Here is an 18,829-nt window from a genome sequence, read left to right on the forward strand (position 1 = left end):
GTAAGAGATGCTTACCTGATAAGAAAGAACGTATTTTACCAACACCCTCTTGTCCACAAATATGCCAACTGAGATATGCTTAAGTAAGGAAGGAGTTGCTTTTTGACTCGGTCGATACTTCAATCTGCACTTTGATAAACGATCATTTTTAGTTAGACTTATCCAGACCGCACTCTTACTCGGTTAGGGCTTACTCAATTTATGTTGGTAAATGGTGCCTTAGTAATTCTCTACATAAATCTATACAAAGTATTTTTTATCTTTGAAATGAAAAAAAAAAAAAAAAACAAAAAGAGTTCTAAAGTTACAAGAACTGACGGTATTCGGTGTTGGTTATCCAGTTATAGAAGTGAGCCTATAGGCTTTTACTTTCGCATCTCTCTTTAATTATTAGGGACTCCCAAATGCACAAACTTTTATATGGAATACAAAAGGTTTGTTAGGAAAGAAATATAAACAAAAAATAAGATAATAAATTAAATAAAAACACCAAAAGCTTAACGGCAAGGTTATAAGGATTATATTTGCGTTCAAATTTTTCTACAAAATCATTTATTTTATTTATTTTTGTAATAACAGGCTAAAAGTAGAGATGAACATGGGTTGAGTTGGTTGAATTAAAGGTACTAGAATAGTCCAACACAATCTTTATGCATTTCTTGGGTTTGACGGGTTACTATCCAAGATTTCTCCAAGATTGTTTCTTCTTTGACGACCCTAAGTCGAAAGAATGTGAAGTTCATGTGTACTGGGCTTGAGAGAAAGCATTCTGGACTCTTCAGAAAAAGTTGTGTGAAGTGCCAATTTTATCCTCATTAAAAAAAAATCCGAGCTTTTGTGGTGTATAACGACGCATCCAAAATAGGCTTAGGTTGTCATTTGGTGCAACGGGGCAAAGTGATCGCCTATGTGTCAAGACAATTCAAGAAGCACGAGCGAAATTATCCTACTCATGATCTGGAGTTGGCGGCCATGGTGTTTGCGTTGAAGTTTTAGAGGCATTCTMTACGATACTAAGTGCACTCTCTATTTTGGTGGATTGGTGATGAAAGTAAAGTTTTACCGATTCTCACCCATTTTATTGCATTTTTCTCATTATCCTTTTAATTTTATGTTTTATGGGTCGTTTACCAAACGCTTACTCGAGTAAGTGAACATCAAGTCATATTACCTTACCGGATGAATATGGTAAGGCCCAAGAATCTTCCCCGGTAAGAGCAAGACAAGGACCAAGAGTCTTACCCGGTAAGTGAGGGCAACGACTCTTAACACGGTAAACGCTTACCGGGTAAATTATTGCATACGATACTGTTTTGGTGGACTAAGATCTTATCCGATAAGTAAATGATAGTGTTAAATTTTACCGGTAATCGTTTACCGAATAAGTGTTTAGTAAACGACCCCTTAGTTTAGTTTAGTTTAATTGTTCATACTTAAAGTTTAATTGCATCTTACTTTTGGTTGTTATTTATCTTTTATCTATTTAATTTTCTGCATTGTTCTTAAATTGATTTTATTGTTTTTAGGTTAAAAATAGTTGTTGGAGAGTTGGATGAATCTTTACAATTTTCTTTAATTCATTTTATCATGTTTTAGATTTATGTTTTATGTTTGGTAGTGTTTGGTTTTTGTGTTTTGGATTAAAGCCTTGGTATTGATTGATTTTTATAACGATTACAAGATTTTAATCAACTGACTTTCAGCCTACAAAAGTTTATCTGTTATTAATTGGTTTAATCTACTGTTCAATTAGTTAATTCATTTAGTTGGAATATAGACAAAAGTTTGGTTCGCAACTTAGATCGAATTAGTTAATGACTACGGTCCTAACATGAGAACAGTTAGGGACGTTGGATAGGTAAACATTTGTTTTATCTAAATGTTTCTTTTTCAATATTTGTATCATACGCAAGTAGGTGCAAATTTATTTTAGAAAGACTGTTCCACCTTGATATATAGAGTATAGATATAGTTGGGTTTTTGTTTAGATACAGTAAAACTTGTGAGAGCATTGTCAAGGTTCAGTGTGTTGCTTTCAGTAATTGTTTAGTGTGAAGTTCTATGTCAAAAGTTCAACTTTTTTTTTATGTAAAGATTCAACGTTATGTTGTGAAGTTTAATGTTTTTTGTTGTAAAAAGTTGACAAAATCAACTCATCTAAAGATTCCAATATAATTTTACAAGTCTAACTTAATTTAAACGGTCTCACATGATTGTAGATTAATTACTACAAAAAGGTGAACCATAAAGCGTTTTAATTAACTAACTATACAATTACAAAAGTCACCCTCGAATTGTATATCAAACGAATCTATCTCCTCTTTCAAATACGTATGCAAAATCAGTATGGTTAATTTGACGAACTGTTATGGCTTTAATTGTCTACGGACTTTGAAAGCCATAATAAAAATATACACCATGCCGAGCTACTTTAAACAGATAAATTATTTATCTAAATTACCAATAAGTCTCAAACCTACAAACGATTAATTCATATAACTTGATTGATACAAGTGAAGAAAACCTTGTTTAATACTATGTTTCTAATCCCATATATTATACCCACATAATAAAAAGATTAGAATGGTACTCGTACAATGCAGCGAGATACATCTTCATTTTAGTATTTTGTTTTTTTTTTTCTTTGTTATCATACGGTTTATGTCGTTTTGAGAAAGATATTGTTTTTACTTTTGAATAAAAATAAATTTGAACATATCATAAAATTTTGAAAAAATATATCGGCATTAATATAAAATTAACTATTTAAAAGCTCTCTTTTTTATACAATTTCTTTAATTCAACTTTTTATTATAATTTAATTTAAGTCTAATAACGAAGTAATTTATTTTTGACTTAACAATATAATTTTTGTAAAGATAATAATTCTGTTAGAACTCAATGATTATCTTAATTATATTTTAGATTTTTATTATTTAAAATGAGATGTTCATTCTATATATTTAATTATGTTTATCTGCAGTTAGTTATACGAATTCAAAGATATAGCTTTGATAAATTGTATCTACGCACAATTTACTTGTAATCTTAAATTTTAAGTAATATGCATTAATAAACAATATTTCATACATAAAGAATGATTTTTAAGAGTTTTTGTCAAATATTTTATAATATAGTATAGATAAAAGATGCATATGATACCTACTTCTTTTCCAATATGTTTTTGTCGTTTGATATGACCCAAGACAGAAAAAAAGCTTACAATATTGGTTAGAGACAAATACGTAAAGCATGCATAGATTGTATATAATCCTATGAGTTACAACTTATAGGTCTCCTAATCATTTCTCACCCGTTTTGACCCAAATGTCACTAAGACCACAATATACAAGTTTGCAATATTACAGATTGGACTAAAAGACAAAAGAAAAACAAAATCAGGCCCAGATCCGTAATGGACAGGTCTGTGATATTGTAAATCCGACTAAAAGACAAAAAAAAATCGAATTCGGCCCAGATCTGCAATATTGCGAATCCGGCTAGTAAATTGAAGAAGGATTCCTTGAGGGGCCGGTTGGAGTTGTCAGTAATCAACTTTTTATCCAAATAATCAATAAGCTAGTAAATTGCCGTCAAATAAACTTCAACTCTTGAAGGTTTCAATAAGAATTGTTTTTTTGTTTGATTTCGTTTAACACAAGATCGTTTATAAATTACTACAATATATCTTACTCGCAATCATGTCCTCAAGTAACCGGCCATCACACACATATGTAGAGGCAGACCTACACGGCATGATACGGTGGAATGAACCACCGTTTCATGGCTCCGTCATAAGAGAAAAGAGTTACGTTTTTGAACGATGTCACCATATTATTTTGTTGCATGCCATCATATAGTTTTTGAAATTGAAATTGATATTTTAATGTTAAAAAAAATAGCGCAGAGGAAGAACCGTTTGTTCACGTGAATTGAGATGACATCTATCGAATGCGAAGGTTCAAACAATTCCTAACAAATTTATGAATGGTTGAAAATAGGTGTTGGGTGAGAGGGTACCCCACTTTGATGAGAATGGTCAGAATTGATAGACCCCCTGGGTCATTGTTTACCTTTCATTAAAGAATCTAAAGCCTCGTTCACACTTAAAAAACGGTTTACTAAATACTTACTCGGTAAATGTGGATCGGATAAGTTTCTTCACCTGATACATATAATAAGGGTTGAAAATCTTACCTGATAAGAGTGATGATGGGGATAGAGAGTCTTACTCGGTAAGTAATGGTGAGGACTCTTACCCGGGTAAATTGTTGCATACAATACCGTTTTAATATATTGCAATCTTATCTGGTAAAATAGATTATAGTGTTGACTCCTATCGATAAGCGTTTACCGGATAATATTTGGGTAAACGACCCTAAACTTATTATGAAGGTATATATAGGGTCTTTTTCAAAAAGTTTGTAGTTTATGAGAGAGAGCTATAAGAAACCATATATTATATTAAATTAAAAATTAAATTTGAAAGTAGTAGTTTTGAATTAAAAAAATTCAAAAAAACCATTATAGGTTCTTATGAGTCTCCTCTCTCGTATCATTAATAACGTAACAACAACAAATACTAAAAAGTTAGGTTATTTGTACATACAAGTGAATACCACTGTAAATATATTATAAATATCAAAAATATACAACGAGACTTTGTGAACGTCAAAAAAGCTACGTCTTATAGACACCAAGTTGACTTTGTAAACACGATGTGAGGATGTTGTGCGATATCTGATATAACTTGTGAATAACGAGTAATCTGATAAAATTAAAACTAAACTATTTTGTGAATACATTGTGAACATCCAATAACATTCTTAACAAAAAATAACATTACCAAATACCAACTCTTTGGCCAAAAAAAGAACAAATACATGTGTAAGAAACAAATATAATTGATATTCGCATCTTAATATAAACTAAAATATTATCTGTATTTTTCCACCATGATTATGAATTGTACAACTTCAACAGATCATTAATTTCAATGTGTTGGTATAATTTTATTCCATCAAATTTTTGTATAAAAATACCAACGACGAATGTTGAAGACCACCAAGTTTTCAATCAAATATTTCTCTTATGTATCTTTCTTGTTCTGTATTTTTTTTTTCAGAATAAGTTTTGGAACTGATAAAATTAGGTTACGTATTAGTGGTAGGGGTTTGTGGCAGCAAATTAATCATAGAGTGGGAGTATGTTTCCGATCAACTGATGCTCCGCATCACGGTGTTATCAAACATTACACATTCGAGGTTGGTTAGTTATGTTCAAACAAAATATGGTATCGACTTTCATGGAAGTTGCTTCTGGTTCAAATAGTCCGCTAACACTTTATGTGTATGTTGATTGGTCGATGTGTGGTGGAAGCAATGTTGGTGGTAGGTCATCGGAGGTGATATGTATGCTCCTGAGCAAGTCCGCAATATGGCTTGCCGTTGCGATTGCATGTCTGCAATATGGCTCCGCCATTGCGGATCCATTGCTGCACGACCATGGTTCGACCGGGTTTTATTGTGTGTGCTCGACCGTGCTTTCAATCTTAAGGCGTATATATATATATATATATATATATATATATATATATATATGAAAATAGTAACAAATAGAGAATAGACTAACCTCGGCCATTACAGAAGCGTGAACGTAAAGATTTGCTAAACCCATACGCATGAAGTATCGACTACTAAATCCAAACGCGTGAAGTATCTACTTGCTAAACCCAAACGCATGAATACTCTTAGAGGAATCTCCTGTGGATTTTGATGGTCCCCAACCTTTTTAGAGGAAAACCGGGTAAAGATAAGAGTTGTGGGGTTGTTGGTTCATAAATGGGGCCGATCAACATTAAATACCCGAAAAAAAGGTACGTCCACTGACATCTTGCGGACCTAGATCTGACAGTTACGAACATGCCTCTGACCTTGATTAAACTCGAGATTAATTAGGGTGCGGACACGAGTACATCTGCAATATTGCGGACGTGACCCATTACGGATCTAGCCCTCTGTAAATTACAGTTTTTGTCTTTTAGCCGGATCGGCAGTATTGCAAACCTGACCATTGCGGATCTGGGCCCGATTTTGTTTTTTTGTCTTTTAGTCCAATCTGCAATATTGCAGACGTGTATATTGCGACCTTAGTAACATTTGGGTCAAAACGAGAGAGAAATGATTAGGAGGCCAATTTGGATGAGACTTTTGATCATTTGAGTCAATTTCCATTCTTAATAAGAAGTTGGTTTTTGGTAATTGTGCTAATGTCACATCAATATTTTTTAATGATATGACAATGAATAATATAAGAAATCGTTTCATATCATGTTTTTTAATGTTTTATAAAAAAATATGAATACTTTACAAAATGACATTTTTGATAATAGAAAATACCAATACTTTGATCATTAATTAATATTGATATACCTTTAATTAAATTCTTTAAAATGGTGTCACAATTCCAATGACTCATTATTTTGACTTGTACCATATACATACTTGCATTCCTTTGTAGGGTTCAAGTTTTCATTCCACGTTTTTTCGGTTCATCCTTCTCTAGTTTGTCACCCATAATACGTTATATTCTCAGTCATTTACATGTTTATTGAATTATAATCAATAAGGGTGGGACGATTTTGTCCAATTATAAAATAGGTCTTCACAGTTCGATCCTGCCCCCTCCTCTTCCTAGTCTCAACCGTTGAGTGAACCAAAAAATGCTCTCTCATATAGGTTTCCTTGAAGAAGGGTTCCTTGAGGGGCCGGTTGGGATTTTCAGTAATCAACTCTTTATCCAAATAATCGACAGACCAGTAAACTGCCGTCAAATAACTTCAACTCTTGAAGGTTAATTTCAATAAGAGTTATGTTTTTGTTGGATTTCATTAGCACAAGATCGTTTATAAATTACTACAATATATCTTACTCGCAATCATGTCCTCAAGTAACCTGTCATCACAGACATATGTAGGGGTAGACCTACATAGCATGATACGGTGGAATGAACCACCGTTTCATGACTCCTTCATAAGAGAAAAAAATTAGGTTTTTGAACGATGTCAATATATTATTTTGTTGTACGTCAAAATATAGTTTTTAAAACCGAAATTCTAATGAAATTCTTTTTTGGTTAAACAAAAGCGCATAGGAAGGAGGAAGGAGGAAGAACCATTTGAGTCTGACGTGTATTGATATGACATAATGGAATCTATCGAATACGAAGCTTTCTTTCCATTTTTTAAAATTAAATAAAAATATTTATATATTTTGTAATTTTCTTTCAAACAAATTTATGAACGGTTGAAAATAGGTTTTGAGTGAGGGGGTACTCCAGTTTGACGAGGATGGTCCGAAATGATAGACCCCCGTCGTTGTTTGTCTTTCATCGAAGAATCTAAAGCCTGGTTCAACTAAAAAATGGTTCTACTAAAACTTAGGGATCGTTTATCAAATGCTTATTCGGGTAAGCGTTTATCAAGTCACATTATCTTACCAGATAAATATGACAAGAACCAAAAATCATACCCGGTAAGAGTGAGACAAAGATCAAGAGTCTTACCCGGTAAGTGAAGATGACGCCTATTACCACTGTATTAAGAGCTTATCGGGTAGATTATTGAATACGGTGTTGTTTGCGTGGAGTAAACCCGGTAAGTAAGTAATAGTGTTGAATTTTACCGGTGAGCACTTATCGGGTAAGTCTTTGGTAAACAACCCCTTATTTTATATAGGGTCTTTTTCAAAAAGTTAGTAGTTTATGAGCTATAAGAAACCATATATTATATACAAGTGAATACCACTATGTACATATATTATAAATATCATTAATAACGTAACAAAAACCTATGAATATTTAAAAAAATAGGTTACTTGTATATACAAGTGAATACCACTATAAATATATTATAAATATCAAAAAATTCAACAAGACTTTGTGAACGTCAAAAAAGCTATGTCTTCTAGACAACAAGTTGACTTTGTGAACACGATGTAAGGATGTTGTGCGATATCTGATATAACTTGTGAATAATGAGTAATATGATATAATTAAAACTAAATATACTATTTTGTGAATACATTGTGAACACCTAAGAACATTCTTAACAGAAGAATGACATTACCAAATACCAACTCTTTGGGAAAAAAGAACAAATATATATGTATGAAGCAAATATATGGATATTCACATCTATTAATAAACTAAAATATCATAAAATAAACCACAAGGGTAGTGCCTGATTGGTTTGAGCTTGACTCCAAAGGTCAAAAGTACCTGAAAGTTTCAAGTTCAAATCCAAGAAGAAATAAAAATCCTCTTTCAAGCGGAGATGGCCTTTTGTGTGTATCCAAACAAACTAAAAGGGGTATTCTCATATATTTTTATTAAGAAAACAACAAATACAAGGAGGTAGCGATTGTTTATTAAAAATTAAAAACACATAACTCTATTAAATGGCGAAAGGCTAAAAGCAAGTGAACACTATCCGTCTTTAAGTGGTATTACCAGCCATACTGTAGGAAGAGTTGATTCAGCAATTTCTAGTCATTGGTTCACCCAAATACAAGATGTACAACCAAGGTTTAAGGCTACAGTTGTATGCAACTCTTCGTAATTTTGAAGATATATCGATATGAGTTTCAAAGAGATGTCCAAAAGAAATATATCGATATGAGTTTCAAGTTTAAGATTATAGTTTTTTTTCAGGATATAATTTGTTTAATTCGAAAAATTTCTTATAATTTAAACATTATCAATTTAAAAATAAAGATGTAGTTATTGTAATTTTAATGGTCAAGTATTCTTATCATATAAGTAGGACTCAATGCATATATATCATGTATTTGAAAATGTTTATCAGTTGGTTTGCAGTTAGTTTATAAAGTTAATAATATAGCTTTGAAAAGTTATATGCATGCAACAATAGTTGAAAGTTTGAATTTCGGATATATTACATTAATAAGGTGTACATAATATTAAATAATGCATGACTATTTGGCAGGGGGGATTCATTGCATATACTGCTTGGTTCATTATTGCTGAGTGGTCTACTTCTTCACATCTACCGTGCACTATAAAACAAGACACTTTCACCAACGGAAATATCCGTCGGTAATCCATCGATAAAAGTTGGATCCATTGTTGATCTATCGGTGAAAGTTTGTCGAAACAATGGTCGTGGGAAAAGGCAACATTGATGGATAACTGATGGACAACTTCACCGACGGATCATCGACAACCCTCAACACCAACAGATCTATTTACCGACGGATTATGCCGACAGATTACCAACGAATCAACATCGGTTTAAATTATTTTTACCTACAGATCCGTCAGTAATTTTATTTTTTTTCCAAATAATGGAAAAATACGTATTTTCTGTAATAATCAAAAACCTTCCAAAATACCAAAATATATACAGAATATGTTTTAACAAATTAATACTAATATACCACAACTCCTATCTACAATGGGGGAGGGGGAGGGGAGGGTTCTCGCACTGGAACTGCGTCATGAATGTATAAAACTGCTCGATTAGCGCCTTCTGCCAAGCTAGCTCATATGATGTCTCCTTCAATTGTTGCTCCAAAGTTGCCCTCCTTACCTGTTCAGTCTCCATCCGCTCCTCAACTCAACAGTTTCTCTTTAATGCATCTACTTGTAATTATTCAACATTTGACAAAAAAATAGCAATGTTAGGCGATAAATGAATGAATGACAAGTGGAATATATTATATCTTATTTGAAACATGTACCTCCGTCGATTAATTATGGTACGAGCTCCTACTGCTGCTACTGGCACCAGGATCACCAGTCATAGCAAACTGGAAATCCTGACTGATCCAAAATCCAAACAACCGTCCCTTGTGTCGGCCTCCAACACTACGCTCCTACAATTCTAGGTCATCAAGGGGAATGGTGTTGGGATCTGAGTCGGTGTATGTCTCCTCCCTGAGATGTGCATATGTCTCTTATGGTTTACCAAAACAAAATGTGTTAACTAACTTGTAGACAAATATAATGCAACTCTATCCCATAAGTCTATCGTCTGTCGAACAATGGCAACCCAAACTAAATAGTTATTTATCCTATAAAATTAATCAATCCTATAAAACAAAATAAATTAAATAAGGAAATTGAACTTCTCACTGCTCTAGCCGCCTTCGGGTAAACGTAGATCGGAGGATCCATGGGTGGATCAGTCGCATCTGAAACTGGCTTCCTGTTGGTGCCATGCATCATCTCAAAAAGCTCACCAGCATACTGCCCCATGCATCTCTCTACAAAACACAATTTAAGTTGTTAGTAGACAACAAAATTATATATATTCACAAACTATATACAATTAATATAGTAGATGGCAAATTACCATGTGCTCATGATGTTGAATGACACTAATATATCCCTAATGTGCCTGGACGACATTCCCTCATACTAGGTGGCCGATTGGCCTTAGATTGACGCTTAAACACATCGGTGTCCCATACTTGTTAAGAAAAACACATAAATCAGTATAAAAACAATTATAAAACATTCAAAGATTCAACCACACATACCTGATCAATCATATCCAGCCAATGCGTCTCTGGGATCCAGTTCGGTTGGTGTCCCTTAAGAGGCATGAAGTCCTGGCTGTCGAAGGTCACTCTATCTACGTCTAATACATGTAACGCAACTTGTTTACGTGCATCCCTCATTTGGTCTGGATACCTAATACACAAGGTACGACATAAGGCATTGCAAACATCTGCCTTCATATGGGATTCCCAACTAAACTTACCGTGCATATGCATTATTTGTATCAAATCAAAAAAACTTGAAAGAAATAGTTTATATCAAACTATATATAAACTTAAAATGCTCGAACAAGAGCTTGATATGAGCCTCAGATACATCCCCATAAATCATAGTGAGCCCACAGACCATCGAACATAGACCTAAAGATGGAGATGACCCACCAGACAACAGGTGCATCTAGAAACTTTCACAAGTAAAAAATATACAATAGAAAGTACATTAGTATCAATTTATTATGTACTATAGTGAAATCTTATACCACATCTACTTACTCGTTATCTGACAACTGAAAGGACGACCACAGACTCGGATGATAAGGCGTCTCGTCATAGTATTCACGCCTCTATCCCTTGATCTCGATCCAGGAGACGGAGCCATAGCCCCTGTCTCGTCCCCCCGCTAGATCTGATCCAATCCCTAGGTGAAAGTGCCAGCAACGTAATCGTCAGACTCGTAGGAGCGAGGGGTCACCATACCCGGCAGAGCTGATGTTTCCCCTACTAGAGCCCCTACCCATATTGTTACATCCCATCTGAAATAAAAAAATTGGTTTAACTACTCCAAATTCAAAATGTACGTGTAAATGCATAAATTTACATAAATGTACAACAATTCATCATCAAGGAATTTACAGAAGGATGACTTTAAAACCACAAGTGTACAAACACAAAGATATAATTCATAAATATACATACATTAAGCTATTACCACTGTGAAATATTGTCTACATAGATAAGGTACACTAGTAATTCAGACAAATGATCAGATAACATAAGGTTATTTTTGTTATTTGAATAATTGCTTTTGTCTTCATATTCTTCTTTCGTCGCTAGCTTCGTTATCCGGTACATCATTTTGGTCTTAAGTGACGACTACGATAACCTCCTTGTGACAAGACGGACAAAATCAAGGTCCTCATTTAATCCTATGGATATTATATGAGTTACCCGTTCATTGATTTGAAAGAATTATTCTTCGTCCATGTTATCATCATCCTCGACGTCATTAACACATTTTGCTATTTCATATATTCCATGATGTTTCGTCTTGACAACAACACCAGTCCTTCAAATTCTTTGTGCCTGAAGAATATGGTATGTAATACATTTGTTCAGCCTGTTACGTTAGGATGAAAGCATCGTTGATTCTTTTTGGACTTGTATTTGATATCAACCAACCCATGTTTAGGGTCGACTCTAACTCCCCTCCCCCCAATGCCAAGTATACTTGAACAACACCACAACACAACGCCCCTATGCCGTGATATTCCAACTGTAACATGTCATCCAGCAATACGTAATAGTCAAACTCGGAGTAGTCATTTGGGGTGTCCGGGTGCGGTATGGTTCAAAACTGCAAACCGTACCTTATATGTCGTTCGATCATTTTCTTAAAACGCAAACCGCACCGCATAAACCTCAAACCATACCGTGAAAGGTGGTGTGGTGCAGTTTATGCAATTTTTACCTATCACACTTTATGCTTACAACCCAATAATTATATGTTTGAAAATACATTATCATATCAACGATAATTTGAGCGTATTTCAAAAAAAAGAGCTTCAATACTTCCGATTCCCAAATACATATTGCATAATTAAAAATAGGCTTAGAAGTACAAAGAATAAACTTCAAAATGAATTGGACGTGTGAGTTGTGACGTACCCAAGTGTCCACACTTTTTATTTCTTCTCGATCCTTTATATATGAAATATGAAATAAATAAAATATGAGGTGCGGTGCGGTTTGAACCGTGGTTTTATAACTCAAACCCTTGAATTGGAGCACACAGTGCAGTTTGGTAAAATGCAAATCGCATCGCGGATGTTCTAAATTGCACTTTTTTGTACAATGTGGTGCACTGTAGGCGGTTTGTGCAATTTTTATGAACACCTCTAATAGTCATAACAATCTCATCTCATACATACGCCGCTATTATGTATGACCCACCCAGCATCATAGGTTACCATATGGAATTTGTAACCATTGACGAAATATCCCTTATGCAACCAAGTATATCCGTTTGGTCTGTGTGCTAGGGGTTTCAATTGTTCATTTGAGTCGCATGACCTATAAAATAACAAAAGAAATTAAATACATATGTATAACACTACATACATAAAAATTTTATTGGTATACCTGTGTATTGTTTGAACTAAAACCTTTCATCTCGAGCTTTATTCAATGCAACCTTGTCAAGATGAGGTTCTGTTTGCTGTATCCACTCATCAAAGGTCTACTAGAAAGGTTGAAATTCTTCACAATTTAACAACATGTCCTTGTCGATCTTTGAGAGACGTCGATGGACACGATACTCACACGACGTCAACAGCCGCTGTAAGATACATATTTAAGGCTAGTATGTTCAGTTACGTTGCCGGAATATCTAAAGGTGTTGCTCCTAAATCTAGATTAGCAATTCATAAAGTTTGTTGGAAAGGTTCTGGTTGTTTTGATTCAGATATCCTTGTGGCATTTGAGCTGCCGTGAACGAGACTTTGATGCTGTCTCTATCTCAATCGAAGGCGGTGACTGTACAGATCACAAAGAAAGCTGGGGACGTGAGGTGGCAGAAATCCATGTCGGTGATCGGAGGTGGTAATTCCCCAACGTGGACGAAAATTGGGGGCCATGATTCGTGTCTCCAAGTTCAGGGGAGCGATTTTTCTTATGTTTCATACTAATTTTATCTAGCTTTCTTTTTAAGAAAATATTTTCTAAAATTTGTTGCATTCATTTATAAAAACATTTTATATAAATATTTTGCAAGTAATATTCTCACTCTCATAATGTGTTACATGTTCAAAATTATAAATTTCAAATCAATTTTCAACGATACAAAATCAATTTCCAAATTTATTATTTTTAGTTCGTTTGATTTTATGGGATGGAATAGATTAGAGATGAAAATTATATGTTTGGATTTCATGAGGTGAAATAACATATTTATGAAAATTATGCTTTATTTTATGAGGTGAAATAACATGGTAAGTGTGTTTCATATACGGTGAATTTGTGTGTTTCATACGGTGAATTAGTGTGTTTCATCTTATGAATGAATCTCTATGTTTAATTTAGCCGGTGAATATTGTTACTAAAAATGACGATTATGCCCTTTTTTTTTATTAAAAACAACTTTCAATTAAAAGCATAAGATCAAGACCAAATAAAGGCTTAGATCGGTACTTATGGTTCTCAACTTTTTGTGGTTTTCATTTGATTTATTCCCTTATATATGTGTATATGTGTGTGTGTGTATATATATATATAGGAGTGGGATAAGATGCAAACTAAGCTATTTGTACAAACCGTGAAAACCGTCGACTTCATTGTTTATTTTAGTGAAATTTTTTTACGAAATTGTTTAATATAATGAAATTCTTTCAAATAATTCATTTCATATTCTCTCTCTGTGTATGTATATATATATACACACACACACATACATATATATATATATAGAGATATATATATATATATATATATATATATATATATATTTGGGATCACGTGAGACCAGTCTGTTTTTGTGAGACCCATGAGACCACCTTTTTACACTTGAAACTTCACAGCAAAATGCTGTGAAGGTAACCTTCACAGTGTTTTTGTTGTGAAGGTTCGACTTTTTTAAACCTTCATAGTGTTTTTGCTGTGAAGTTTCGAGTGTAAAAATGTGGTCTCACGAGTCTCACGAAAACAGACTGGTCTCACGTAAACACAACCATATATATATATATATATATATATATATATATATATATATATATATATATATCTTCTCTTCAGTCTACTAATTTATTTGAACAATTCAAACTTATATATGTATTATTCACATGGATGGTCATGATTCCAGATGACACGGGTTATACACAAGCTCTCTTACTTAACAATGAATTTTAAACGACCATAAATATATACCTTCATTTTCAAAGTCAACTAAAAATCAAATCAGTTTTAATATACACATGCTTCTTGCATTTGTAGACAAACATCAAGTGACTGTAAATACCCCACCCCCACTACTCAAAGAAACCATATTATATATTATATTTGCAGGTTTTTGGAAATAGGTTCTCTCAAGTGTCAGGCTTGAAATTGGGACTCAAACGTTGATGATACCGGTGACATATTCTGGATTCGTTTGGTTTGAATTGATTTACTCAACTGCTCGTGATCGTAAATCTGGTATGGTTTCTTCCTTTTTTACCTGTTTATTGTAAACGATATATACATATAAATACACTCAGGATTTGAAAGAATCGATATCCCGACATGAACAAACTTGATTAATTGTGTATTTGATATATATATATATATATATATATATATATCAGGTGACCGAAGAGGATAAAGGAGGAAGAACTGTACCTGTTTAAAGATTCTTGCAAAGGAAGATAAGGTTCGTATTCTGCAGTGGTGTTTCCACCCCTTCATTTTTTGATACCTTAGTTTTGTTTTATAGGAAGTGACTTCATTAAAAATGAAGGTTAAATTCATTTTGATGAATCAAACAGATGCATCATTTGTCATGCTTGAAACTTGAGAAAATTGTCGACAACGTCACAGCCATACGTACAGCCATTGAATCTGCTCGACCACGAGGCCAATCGGGAATACTGGCGCTGTGCTCGTTACACCAATGCCTGGAAAAGTGCAAGTTGCTGCTTCGACATTGTTCCAACTCCAGCAAACTTTATCTGGTATATATAAACGTTTCCTAATCCTCATGTTTCTTGATTGAATTATTCTTATTCTTTATCTGGTAAATAGTAAACGAGAGTAGCTTCGATGACAGAAATCTCCCCTCTCTCTATAAGCGCTCTTTTATAGATAGAGATTCAAAAGGGGGGTTCCGGATATCCTAACAAATGATGTGGGTTTGATCCCTTTCTGCTTTGCCGATTCAAGAAAAGAGCTTGCTACATGTTCTTTCTTGATTAGACGGGCAAAGATGTCCCAAATGGTAGCTAGTATTCTTGGCTCTCATACTATCTTAGAATATGTGAAACCCCGTTAGCTTAACTTTTCAAAAGAGCTTTTGATGAGAGAAGGGAGGTTCCAAAGTATATGAAAGAGAAATTGTCCAAGTCTAGCTGATGTATTACTCTTAACTGTTTCAGTAACAAACGGTCAACAAACTCTTTTTCAGGCAATCAGTGGAGAGAGAATAATATGGAGGTGCGAAAGGCTTCGATATTCTTTGGAAGCATGTCTGAGCCAGCTACAAGACATGGTCGAACCCAAATTGGCTACCCAGGTTTGTTCTTCACCATGCCATCACTTAACGAGTATCACTGCCTTTTATGTTTATGTATGCTTGGACCATTTCTACTTAATATATGTTGGAACCTCTATACTCTGCTCAAGGGTTCTTTAATTAGGACGGTGATCCAAAGGGTTCTACATATGGTATCAAAACGTTAGTCTACCTCAGTGGGACAATCAGTGCCCAGCAGCGTGTCATGCTTCTGTCAGGGAGGGGCCGTTATCAGGCTTTTTTTAAGTAATCTAAAAGATTCCACATATTTTCACATTTTTATTCATGCAATGTCAATTTGGGTGTTCTTGCAGATATCCCATGTTGTTGATTATATCAAAACTGTGGCTTTTACCATGGATTCAGCAGACAAAGAAGCTGCAAAAGTGCTACTGAGTTTACTCCAACGCCATAGAGAAGCATCAAGTTTTGCTGATCTTGAAGAACTCAATGCTTTCAAATTTGCAGCTTTTAGGCTACAGATTACATCCCCCATGGTTCTCACGGTCGAAAAACAATCCATAAAAGATCTTCTAAGCAAGATTCAGGATACCGATCCTACTGCAAAGAAAATCTTGAACTATTTGCTATATCTCGTGGGGAAATATGGAGAATCAATCGTAGAACAAGAACCAGAAACCATTTCTAATGAATCAAATGAAGAGCCGGAAGGCGACGATGATGTTTCAATTGAATCTTCAGATACGAATAGCGTAGATTATGTTACAGATTCCAGCACAGAAGATGGATCTGGCAAGATTATTCATGATAAATCTGAGAGTTGTAAATCTCGTGATACCAATACAGATGATGGCACAAACTTGTTTGTTCTTCGAAAGCTTTCGGTGCTTCCATGGGCGTTAAGATGTAAGGCGGTGGAAGATGTAATCAACGAGTTGACGAAGGAAGGCGGCTCTCGAAGCTTCGTCTCTACCAGTTACATCAAAACAGTTTTTAAGTTTCTGAAAGGGGCTCATCGATTAGGCGATTCAGGAGCCAAAAGAAATGGAGCAAAGTTGCTGTTGTTGTTCTTGAATGAATCCAGGTAACACTCCTCCCTTCTAATGCTTATATAAAACAGTTTATTAGGGTTTTAGATATATTATATCATATAAAGCCGATTTTGTTATAGTGAAAGCTTCTACTGATTAGATTTTTCATGACTTGATACAGAAGTGAAGTGCCACCTTTACCGAAAGAGGCAATGCACTACTTATACTACTTATTTCTGGATTTAGAAATCGTTGAAGAAGCCTTACCGATATTAGAACTTCTATCCTGTTACCAACATTACAGTTCGGAAATAGTATCTTCGGGACTTCCATCATTCCTTCTAGAACTCATCAAAAACCCAAATAGCGAACACCATAATTTCGCCTTAAGAATTCTTTGTAATCTTTCGGCTCACACGAATCTTGGAGACCACCTCGTATACCTCGGATTCATCCAACATCTGGTGCCATTTCTCGACGATTATATTCTGTCTGCCTATTGTGTCAAAATCTTCAGGAATTTGTGCACGATTGAGGAAGCAGCTGCTCAATTGATCGGAGATGAAAACTGTATCGAATCCATTGGAGATATTCTTGATCAAGAAGGTAAGGATGAAGAGCAAGAGAATGCACTTCATATCTTACTGTGTTTATGTCATCAACATGAGGAATTACGAGATGTTTTGATGCAAGAAAGCATCGTTTCTTCTTTGGTGGATATTTCGCAAAACGGGAGTTGCGGAGGGAAGTTGACTTCGATGAAGTTGCTGAAGTTCCTAAATAATGATCAAGAATGTAGTACTACGGACGTCCGTCAGAACACACATGTTGAGGCTGAAGAGTTGCAACTTCTCTCCACAGACATTAGCGTGTCTTGAGTTATTTGGGAAATTAAATGGCGTTTCGAAACTCGAAACAAGCTTTGTATTGAATATGAGACGTAATTGGTGTTATTATTTTTGTATATTTTAATTTATGTAATTATTATTTTTATTAACCTGCATATCCAACCCGTTATGCGAGCCGACTAATCCCAAGCCGACCAAATGTTTTTATTTCTCCTTGAATTTGAACCTGAGACCTCCTAGTACTTTTGACCTTTGGAGTCAAACTCAAAACAATCAGGCACCACCCTTGTGGTTTTATGTAATTATTATTTAAAAATTGATCTTATGATTTAGTTTATTTTATGATGAACTTGTTGTTTTTAGAAAACTAGTAACATATCCGTGTACGATGTTGCATAAATCATTTTGATTATGAAGCCGACAACCTGTGATGCAGTGGGCTCGGGTTGGGCTCATGGGCCTGTTGTGAGCTCTGGGCCGGTGCAGCAGCAGGTGGAGGACTTGGGTTAGGCCCAAGCATGGAAGCTGGAATCGTTTATTTTGGTTATTGATTACCATATTTTGGGTTTGATTGCTATCTTTTATTTTTGGGAATTTGTTTTTTTGTGTGGATTTGTTTCCGTCCCTAAGTTGTAGGCTTGATTGGTGGCTTTGGGATTAGTATTTAATTGGGGGGGTTTCTTTGTTTTGGCAGAGAGTTTTTCTGAGTTCAAAGAATTATTATTAATCCGATTCCAGTTTCGTTCGTGGTTGTTCTTGATTTAATCAATTGAGTAGCAAACAGATTTGCATCAGTTGGTATCAGAGCTCCAAGCGAGATTGTAGATGGGTGATCGTGGCGGGCGCTTTTATCGACATCCCCGTAGAACCGCCGACCGAGGCAACGAGGATTATAGGCGAGACCCACGAGATATCGAGGAGATTGCTCGACTG

The 18,829-nt window shown here is 34.7% G+C and overlaps 1 protein-coding gene across 1 annotated transcript; it reads left to right on the plus strand.

Annotated features, from left to right (window-relative positions):
- Window positions 1-14,920: 14,920 nt before the first annotated feature.
- LOC112509374 (U-box domain-containing protein 5-like) lies at window positions 14,921-17,977 on the plus strand. The gene is made up of 6 exons (XM_025114305.1): window positions 14,921-14,984; window positions 15,134-15,198; window positions 15,314-15,499; window positions 15,949-16,056; window positions 16,371-17,101; window positions 17,230-17,977. The coding sequence occupies exons 3-6, from the start codon at window positions 15,314-15,316 to the stop codon at window positions 17,924-17,926; spliced, it is 1,722 nt and encodes a 573-aa protein (XP_024970073.1). The 5' UTR covers window positions 14,921-14,984; window positions 15,134-15,198; the 3' UTR covers window positions 17,927-17,977.
- Window positions 17,978-18,829: the final 852 nt, after the last annotated feature.

The sequence above is a fragment of the Cynara cardunculus genome (genome assembly GCF_001531365.2).
Source record: "Cynara cardunculus var. scolymus isolate 2C chromosome LG 3, CcrdV1, whole genome shotgun sequence".
NCBI classification, from domain to species: domain Eukaryota; kingdom Viridiplantae; phylum Streptophyta; class Magnoliopsida; order Asterales; family Asteraceae; genus Cynara; species Cynara cardunculus.

What these genes read in the sequence shown, in the direction of transcription:
- LOC112509374 (XM_025114305.1), top strand. Translation starts at nt 15,314, where the DNA reads ATGCATCATTTGTCATGCTTGAAACTTGAGAAAATTGTCGACAACGTC. An exon ending in ACTCCAGCAAACTTTATCTG is followed by an intron (nt 15,500 to 15,948) that starts GTATATATAAAC and finishes ACTCTTTTTCAG; the next exon opens with GCAATCAGTGGAGAGAGAAT. An exon ending in TTGTTCTTGAATGAATCCAG is followed by an intron (nt 17,102 to 17,229) that starts GTAACACTCCTC and finishes GACTTGATACAG; the next exon opens with AAGTGAAGTGCCACCTTTAC.